This window comes from Limulus polyphemus, unplaced genomic scaffold, assembly GCF_000517525.1.
Source record: "Limulus polyphemus unplaced genomic scaffold, Limulus_polyphemus-2.1.2 Scaffold2911, whole genome shotgun sequence".
NCBI lineage: Eukaryota > Metazoa > Arthropoda > Merostomata > Xiphosura > Limulidae > Limulus > Limulus polyphemus.
This window is the reverse complement of record NW_013668521.1, coordinates 77,159-87,450: the sequence shown is the minus strand read 5'-3', so window position 1 is coordinate 87,450 and position 10,292 is coordinate 77,159. Positions and strand designations below refer to the sequence as shown.

The 10,292-nt window shown below is 29.6% G+C and overlaps 1 protein-coding gene across 1 annotated transcript in view; it reads left to right on the top strand.

Annotated features, from left to right (window-relative positions):
* The window catches only part of LOC106468195 (protein PAT1 homolog 1-like), a 127,380-nt gene that overhangs the window by 43,838 nt on the left and 73,250 nt on the right, over positions 1–10,292 (top strand). The window contains exon 4 of the mRNA XM_013928608.2: positions 557–681. Coding sequence (XP_013784062.1) covers positions 557–681 — 125 coding nt within the window. The remainder of the gene's footprint in view (positions 1–556; positions 682–10,292) is intronic.

Genomic DNA, 10,292 nt, shown 5'->3' with positions numbered 1-10,292 from the left:
AACATACCACATGACAAACAAAAATCGATTTTTATCTGCATTTTTTTATAATATTTTCTTGTAAATTTAGTAATTGCATAATGTATAGTACTAAAATTTGAATTATAATCTACAGTTTGATACCCAAACTTATTGACATAATTCATGAAATAGTAGTTCTATAAAATTTAGAATGAGAGTGAACAAACGAGATGACATGGCCTTTCACCTGTAACCTATCTGGAAAGGGTTATTTCAAACAAACTGATGTCTTAATATAAGACTAATTAATATGCACTAGTTTTAGTAAAGAAAGTTTTGATAGAATGTAGGTCATTATATGTCATTAGTTATAAAATAGCATTTCAGAATTTAGATAAAGAAACTTGTACAGAACTTAAATTTTGTTACAGAACGAGTAATTTTTAGGAATTACTAAGAATTACTCCCCATACTTTATTTACATTTTTCACCATAAGTAAATTAAATGGATTATGATTAGCAAGTTTTGGTTTTATTGTCTCTGGGAAAATTGAGAAAAGTTTAATGTTACAATATACTGTATGACTGTTTCTAGAAGAAGACTGGGAAGAAGATCACAAGAAACTTGCTGCATTAGAGGAGAAACATAAACAGTATACTTTCCCAAGTTTTAATGATTCAGAATTGTATGGAAGATATCAGACAGAAGACAATCAGCAGGTTAGAACATTAAAAATAGAAATGTTTAGGTAAAAAGTGATTATTTTAACAGGAATTTTACTAGATCTTTAATTTCATAAATGTTCATAATAACATGCACATGTATGTGTTTTTATCCTTTTTTTAATGATTTCATGTGACTTTTAGGGAAAGTATTCACACATTTTAATGTTTAACTTCAACTTTGAAGTTGCATTTTTACTTTCTTCCTGTTTCTCTAGGTGACTAATACTTGCAATGTGTTTACGTAGAGGATCTGTGCTATACAAATGCATCAGTGGTAATTAATTCTGCTTGTGAACTAACATTGATCCTGTCTTGTGGGTTATACTTCTTTGTACTTGAAATATCATTGTTAATCTTTAGGCTAACAATTTTCTGTAAATATCTCTTACCTCAATTTTTGTTAGTAACTAAAATTTGATAAGCAACTGTGTACAGTTGCAGTAAGTTGGTTAATTCTGCTATTTCAGCATGTACTTGAAATAAGATTATAGTTTTTAATGTGCATGAAAACAAAACATTAGCAAATTGTATCAGTCCTACAATAATCTTCCAAATTAGTGCATAGATAAATCACTTACTATAATCTATATGACATGAGCTAATAACAGGCAGTATCATAACACAAAAACTTGAAAATTTGAATAAAAATCAAAACTAGGTTGCTGAAAATGGAAACATTCATGGTGAACTTATTCTCTTACTATATATATATATATATATATATATATGCACATAAATAGATTAACTATCTGTATGAAAAGTTACAAAGTCTTTACTGAGTCAGTTTAAATAAAAGGTGGTTTCCTTGCTAAAAATAAAAATACTTATTTTCGTCTTAAAGTTTTGTATTTCATTTGCATAACATTTGAAACTTCCTAAAAATTGGGTTTCAATTCCAGTGGTGGGTATAGAACAGATAGTTCATTGTGTAGCTTTGTGTTTAAATACAAATGAACTTTTATTTTCTACCACTAATTGTAGTAAAATCATTAAAGTACATAAAATGAAAAGTTAAAAAATATGAAAGAAATCAAAAATACCCTTTTATGATGATTCCTACCAGCATCAGCTTCAAAGTCTTTTCACATCTACTTTCCTTTAGTTATATTGCTGTAGAGTAATGCTAGAAGTTCTCATGGTGTGAAACACTATCACAGTGTATCACAACAACACAGCTTAATGTAAACATCTGGATAAGTTACATCACGCAACCTAACATCACATGAATAATGAGCCTTCATTCAACAAACATTTTCTCAGAAACTGTCATCTTTCCTGCTAAAATAGGAAAAAAGGAAATTAGGACATTAAATTTTGCTCTCTTTGTTTGTGATTAACAAGTTCAGTAGCAATGTTTGATAGAATTGAAAATCAGAGAGACAAGAGGGTGTGTCGTGTGGGTGTTACAAATAGTGATATCTTGGTAATCAAGAAGATCGGACATATAATTTTTTTGGTTTATCGGTATCTATAGCATGTGTTTATAATTAATTGGCTCTAAAACCATATACAAGAGTAGAAAGAAAAATTAAAATTTGAAATTTAGTATGCACACATGTTACATGACACAGTAGTGAAGACTGTATTTAAATATTTCATTTTGGAATTAAGGAATTAAAACTTGGACAGTATAGAAAAATTTTAATTGTAAACATCTTTTGATGCTAAGCTTATTGGCATACATTGATAATAAAGTATTTTAATTAAGTTGTGAATGCAACTAAAAAGTTGTGACATGCACACTTTGTAACAGTCTAAAATGAACACACTGCTACAATGAGGGTTCAACAACAAAAACACAATTCATTCACAATAACTTCAACACAGTTGATAAACAAATACCTGGCCAGGACTTCCCACCAATATTAATAAATAATTTATCATAAATATTAATAAATCAATACTAATAATAATAGAATCAGGAAAAAAAAACAGAAAGAAAAACTTAATTCCAAAAAAAAAAACAGCAGTTAAAATATTTAAACAATACATTTTAATATCAGTAACAATATCGAGTGACAAACACCAATAACTATACCCTTCAATAACTATCTTGTGACTCTCTCTTTTAGTGAAGCTACTGGTAGAGTATTTATCCACAGAGCAGGTCATGAGAGTACAAACTCTTGTAATTGTGACTTTACATACTTTTATGCTATATTAATAGTATCTGTACATCACTGCTAAGGAATCTGATGTCAATTTCATCATACATACACATATATTTACTTAAAATACAAATGAGTACATAAAAGGTGAGTTAACGTTTTAATGCAACTAAAAAATTTATAGATAAACTAAACAATAGAAGGAAATAATAAATGAACAATAAACACAACCATAACCATAAAAAATATAAAAAAAATTTGCTATCTTGCACTCCTTCCCCCTTTTAAAAAAATAAAGGTGATTATATTAATCACTTTACATAAGATATCTAAGTTTTTGTATCCTTAGTTTTAACTCCTTTGTTTTTTATACTGACATCATGAATCATTGAGTTTAAGTACAGATACCTTACAAAAATTACAATTCATTTTTTAATCTTCAGCTAGATCTTCTATAGTTTTTGGCTCTGGTTCAGCTTACCGAAAATTTAACACTTTCAAGACCAGCTAAGTGTAATAATTAACTCTGTAACATAGTTGCGATGTCCTTTGAGGTGGTGATATAGGTAAGTCATCAGCAGGATCCATTGAAAGATGAGAAGTGGACACACCAGTAAAGCTTTTTTTTCTTGTGGGGGACAAACTTTCAAGTCTTTTGTAGCCAACGTTTTCACTTTGCTGCAACTGCCTAGGAAGATTACTATCTTCTTCACTGTCAAGAGAATTGTCACTGGGGAAATATACATATCTATATTATAAATATGAAATCATCCTATAACTGCACTTGATCTAGGATCTCTTAATTTATACACAAATGGGATAACACAGTTTGTAATTTCGAAAGATCCATTCCACGTTGGAGTAAATTGTGCAGTAAAATTATTTACAGCAGAAGATAAAGGATATGTCCTTAATTATACTAAATCACCTACTTTAAATGTGTCTAGGCATCTTTTACGGTTGTAGGCTTGTCATTTCTGAGCCTTATCAACGTTTGATCTTGCCTTCTGTATGACATCTTCTAAATCTCATGTTTATTCATCAATGGTTTGAGGTGCTGTTGGGTATTTCATCAGTCAGTCCCAAGGAAGGAAGATTTCACGTCCCAAGTGAAGTTTGTTTGGTATATAACATGTAAACTCATGAATAGAAGTTTTAATGGCTAGAGAAAATTCAGATAAATGATTACCTCAGGTTAAGTATAAGCAGATATCATTCTACCAATGTTTCTATTTACCCTTTCAGTAATGTTAGACTGATGATGATATGGAGTTATAAAGATGTGTTTAATTCCCATAGCTTTACAAGTTTCATCCATCAAATGAGACACAAATTCTGGGCAATTATCAGATACAAGATTTTTAGGAATACCATATCTACAAAAGTATTCATTAATTAGTTTTTTAACAATCACCTTCTTGATTATTTGTTTGAGAGGATATAATTCAACCCATTTGCTGAAATAATCTGTCACAACCAACAAATAACTATTTCCTGTCCTAGACTTAGAATAAGGTCCCATGATGTCTATTCCTATTATCTCACCAGGTTCCATTAGTTTAGTGCTTTGTGTAAATCCAGGTGGCTGCTTTTGGTCAAATTTAGTGATTTGACAAACAGGGCATGACAATACATAATTGTTAATGTTCTTTCTCATACCATGCCAATAACCATGTCTGGATATTCTGTCTATTGTTTTTCATGTAGATGAACAGCCATAGGATGATCATGAAATTCAATTAAAATTGCCAGTCTCGGTGTTTTGAGAATAACTGGTCTGAATTCACCACTGCTTGCAACACTTTTTGAACATTGTCATTGAAAATATAGTGTTTGGATTTACTTAGTCTCAGCAATTATAGTAGAATCTTCTGGTAATAGTCCAGTTTTCAAATAAGAGTATATATGCTTATATTCATCATCTTTAGCTTGTTCAGTAACCAATTGTTCTCTATTGTTAACATGCACAGTGGCAAAAAGTTTAGATGATGGCTTACTGATGTCCAAATCTGGAGTTTATTCTGGGGGGCCAATAGGATGTCTAGTTAAGGGCATCAGGGAACTGGTTCTCTTTTCCTTTTCTGTGCAGCATTTCAAATGTTAAGTCTTGTAATTTTAGTGAACAATGCATCAGTCTACCAGTTAACTTTGGAGCTGTCTATAACCATTTCAAGGCAGTGTGGTCAGTTATAACTGTAAATTCTTCTCTAACTAGGTATATCTTAAATTTTGAACAGCCCAGACTATGGCTAGACATTCTAACTCTAGTAGTAGTATGGTTTATTTCTACAGAGTTCAACATTCTACTGGCATATGCTGTGACACCAATCTGACACAGAACTGCTCCTAATCCAACATTCAAAGCATCAGTATGCAAAAAATAGTGTTCACCTAGATTGATACTGTAGTTTAGTGATTACATTAGTTAGTAGTACATTATAGTATAATATTTGATGCACCTTGTACACTCAACAGTACCGATTGAGTTTCAGTTTATTACCAGTAGTTCACAAAGTAGATTGTAAATCACAGATTCTAAATACGAGATCCACAAAGAGCTTTGAAAAGGTCTTGGAAAATACTTGTATAAATAATTAAAATGTATATGATCCAGTCGTTCATGTTTTGCCATATCTATAAAATTTGTTTCCTCAGGTGTAGACTGCTATCTAGTTAAACCTAAGGTCTTCAATAACATTCCTTGTGCCATAAGATCCAGAGAGCTCATCAGATTGAAAACCTCCATTATGAAGGCATATATTAAAGATAAAGGATACTATTTGTACAAAATTTTTCTTATAGTGAAATATACTTGCAGGGTCCATTTATATTTCTGTCTTTAGTGCAAGTTATTTAGACAATAGTCCACATACTAACAAGCATTCTATTTTATAAAAGTGGTCCTAATTAATTGTGACAACTTATGTAGCCCATTTTTATAATACAATAATGTCACAAAGTTACTCATGAAAAATAATTCTTAACGACTTAAAACATCTCTTCAGTCATTTTTGATTTTGAAGAAAGAGTAATTGCCAACAAAACTTGAATTTATATATATATAAATTCGAGTTGGTTCTGTTTGATACCCTATTCACATTAAAAAGTTATCATTTTGGTGCTTGAAAGAAAAATACATGCTATGCATGAAGCAGTAAATCTAGTTATTGTTTTAGTTAATTTTTCACATTAAATGAAGTTTGAATTCTTTTTTGTTACACTGTTTATTGGAGCTAAAAAACCTACTTCATTGAAATCATGGTTAAGTTGATTTGAGTCATAAAAAATAATCAACTGTTGGAATATTTGCTTCTGATCATCACTATTTTTGATAATAGCAACTATCCAAGTAATCAAATTATTGTCAGTATAGTTTCTCATTATTATTTTCAATTAATTCAAGGTTGTCCAGCTTAATTGATTAATGTCATGTGTTGTGAAAATAAGCAACTAATCAAAATTAGTGTTTCTGATTATTACATCAATCCAAGTCTCGTGAAAATTGATTTGTTGAATGTAATCAATTAATGAGCCTGACAATCAATTAGCAAATTTCAATAATTTCCCAGCTCTAATATTTATTAAACAGTTTTCCATGAAATGCCTACTTTTTAATGTGTTTTAATATACAGTTAAAAATATTAGTATTATCTTTACACAGTTAATATAGAAAATTAGCTTTAACACTGAAAAGAGTAATGCTAAAATAATTTTAACTTTGTTTTTTAATCATTTAAGTAGAATATGGTTCTTGTCTGTTTAATATGGTATGTAACACAAAAATGCAGTGCAATGATGTACAATAATAACAATAAATGATCTACTTAAGTGTTATACTTTTTAGATTGTTCAGTTATTACTATTAAAGGTTTTCTAAAAATTAATAAATATGATAAGAAAAAAGTTATTTGAATAGTTAAATTTTCAATTGTTTCTTTGTTTTTTAATGGAAAGTGCAGCCTTTTGACTGTTCTTTGTTTGTATTAGGTGACTGATTTTCACTCTTTGCTAAACTGAAACTTGTAATAATTCCCTTTCTTGAGTTGTTCACTTGATTTGTAGTTTCTCTGACTAAAACATGACATATCTATCTTTAAACCCTATTTTTTAATAGTGACTTCAATCGTATGTTCACACATTGAAGTTGAAACAAGGTCAGTCACCCCAGTTTTAAAGATGATTGCAACTTTCAAGTAATGCATTTGAAATACATAACATATTTCTGTATGTTTGTTAACAGGACTGAGTGTGACTTGGTATACCAGGCCACAGATTTGAAGGTTCAAGATTCAAGCTTATGACATAGTACTAGGGTCTGCTTTACATTTTCATCTATGGGTGTGTTATGAAAGTGGCCATAATTTTTACTATTAAGTTAAGAGCAGCTATGTAGGTAGCAGGTGCTCCTGACTGATTTTCTACCCTCTGGTTGACAGTTTTAAAGTAAGAATGGCTGACCTGAACATTTGGAGTCTGATATGGTTTCTTAGATCATGTTTACCATAATGTGCTGCTTTATAATACTGTATGATAAGTTCTTCCTGTAGTGCTTCTTAAACCTTCATATTTCTCTTATGTTCTAATACTTCTGTTAGCTGGAATTGTGGTTCATGTTCTCTTTTATTGTGGGCTGTATATGTTTTTTAATTAGTTATTTTTTAGAACATGTACATCTTCATTTGTTTTGATATAATTTTCTAAATATTCCAGTTTTACATTTCTATACAATCTCTAAACTTTTATAACTTTTCACAAGAACAAAAAGTACTAAAATTATTTTGAGTTATCATGCATATCTTTTTATTAAAATAAAATCTGTGAATATACAAAATAGCTAAGTGTACAAATTCCTAGTTGTTGCAGTAATTTTGTTATATTTTGCAGTTTATGTTGGTTGTTACAGTGTAATTGCATATATTTTCATTCTCCTTTAAGTTATTAATATTTTTTTGAGGTAGCAGGGTGTTATTGAGATCTCAGATTGCGTGTGAACTTTGACATTTCAAATGGTTAGTATTTTCTGATTTGGTTAAAATTTCTGAATTTGGGGTATACTTAAATAGATAACTTTCAGTATGTGTAACAATAAGTTTAAGTAAACTCAAAATTTTAATAACAATGGAAAGAAATGTATTCTTTGGTTCAAGGTTGGCAGCTTTCTTGACAATGACAAGCTGTTTATTCTCAATACAAGTCCACAACAAACCATCTGTTAACTAATCAACATTAAGCACTTGAATTTTGTTATTTTTTTTTCTTTCTTGCTGCTTGCAATATATTTTAACATGTATATCCCATTAACATGAAACAGGTTTAGATGCAACATGTATCCCAGAAGTTTTATTTTTCTTACTTTTATAATTTTTTTTATTTTCAATAATTTCCTGTGATCTTTATAAATATTTTTTTTCACAATGAGCCCAATTTTGGTTCATAAAGTAAATTAAAGATATTTATAGGTACTTATTTGTTATTGCAGTAATAAGTTTAAAAGTACTGGTATTGTTTGATCCTTGCTACAAGTTGTGATCCAAGAATTTTACATTAAAGGAAGTATTGAATGTGGGTAATATTTATTAATTAAATTAGCTACATGGGATTCATACCATTCAAATGATCCATCAGATAGTACGTAGAGCTTGGTGAATAGTGGTATTTGTTCATTGATTAATTGATGGTCCCATTACTCCTATGTGCATTGGGTCAGTCCATTGGACTATAAGCCTGTATTGGAGAATTAATGTTTACTATAAATTTTATAGTTCTTAATTTACTTAATGTATCTTCATAAACGTGGTAAGCTTTTAGTATACAAGTATGTTGTACACAAAAAAAGCAGAATTTTTAATGAAGTATTTCTACTAAACTTTGTCTCTGAATTTACCTTAGGCTGACTCAGACTCTGATTAGTCAGAATGCAAGCTGATTTTCATGTTTATATAAAAATACTTTTTTTTCTTACGGTTTCGGATTTCATTTACATAGCTACCAGAACCTTCTGAATGATTATCAGAAGTTTTTCAATAAAACTTTCTCATTTTCCCTAGCTTAATATTATACAGGCTTGGACCATTTAACTGACTTTGAAATGAAACTACCACAAATAAGTGTTGCATGATACATAAAGTGAAGATTGAGAATTTATTTAAATATTTTCTTTTGAAATTAAGAAACTGATAATAAAATTTGATTTATTAACTATATTTTGATGCCAAGTTTATTGGTATGAATTTATTATAAAGTTGAATGACATTTTCAATATAACCCTATAAAACATTTTGACATGCTCACTTTATATTGATAAATCAGTGAAATCGCTCAGCTCAAGTATGTATCATGAATAGCTACTTTGTACATATCACTAATATTTAACTCTCAAACCTGACTTGTGCTGTTTCCTATCAGTGAGGTTTGCATATTTCATCATACTGAGTAATTTTAGAGTTTTGTATGTTACATTATCTGTGTAAATAACTGATTTTTTTTAAAAAAAGTTTGAACTCACTCATTTTTATTTAAAATGCATAAGAGATCCCAGCAGTAATTTGCAGGACTAAATGAAGTGTTGAAGGTATTTTTATTTAGATTGTTTTATAGGAGTTGTATGTTTCCTGCAACTAGTAGTCATGGCTTTGCAAGCAGTTGAGTGCATAAAAAGTTTTGAAAAATTTGTTTAAAAAAGTCAGAGACCCATATTCTGTAAATCTTTGGTTTTGTAAGATTATGTAGAAGCACATGAAAGTCTGGAAATTATACTTTATTGCTTGCTTTCAAACATAAGGCAAGCAGTAAGGAGTACTTATTAAATGCATGTTATAATTAATTTAATTATAGATAAATGAATTGCAGTGCCACATTTTAAAAATCGTGGCTTGATCGATTGCACTGAAAATGAAGTATTGAATCTGGTCGGTTGTTCAGGTAACAGGAACTGATGAAAAAGTAATTCAGTTTTTTTATAATAATACATCTTGCATCTGAACACTGTAATTCATTACAAATGTCCTGTTTTTATTTTTTCACACCTTTCTTTCTCTTAATTTATTTCAAATTTTTTAACAAATACATTCCTATTGTTACCTTTTATCTGGCAGGTGGAATCACTGCATGTATAGGGATGGCTCTGATTGTTCATCAAAATGATACTTTAAATATCTCCTCAATAGGTCATCAGAACTTTACTATACGGTGTTTCCTATTATAACAATATCTATGTAATGAACGAGTCAAGATCTGAGATTGTCTGGGACATCATAGCAAGAAGTTTGAATTTTTTGTTCTTTTTTTAATACATGAGAACTCAAAACCAAAACAGTAGTGTCAACCAATTTATTTGAGGTGACATAGTTTCGAATGGAGTATCCACTTTTAGATGTATTATTAACTAGTAGTGATTAAAGAAAAAAGAATCATAGTGTAAATGATGTTATCATTACCCCTAGAAGTTAGGTTTCTTACAGAAATTTGGTAATCTTTTAAACAGTTTAAATACAGGAT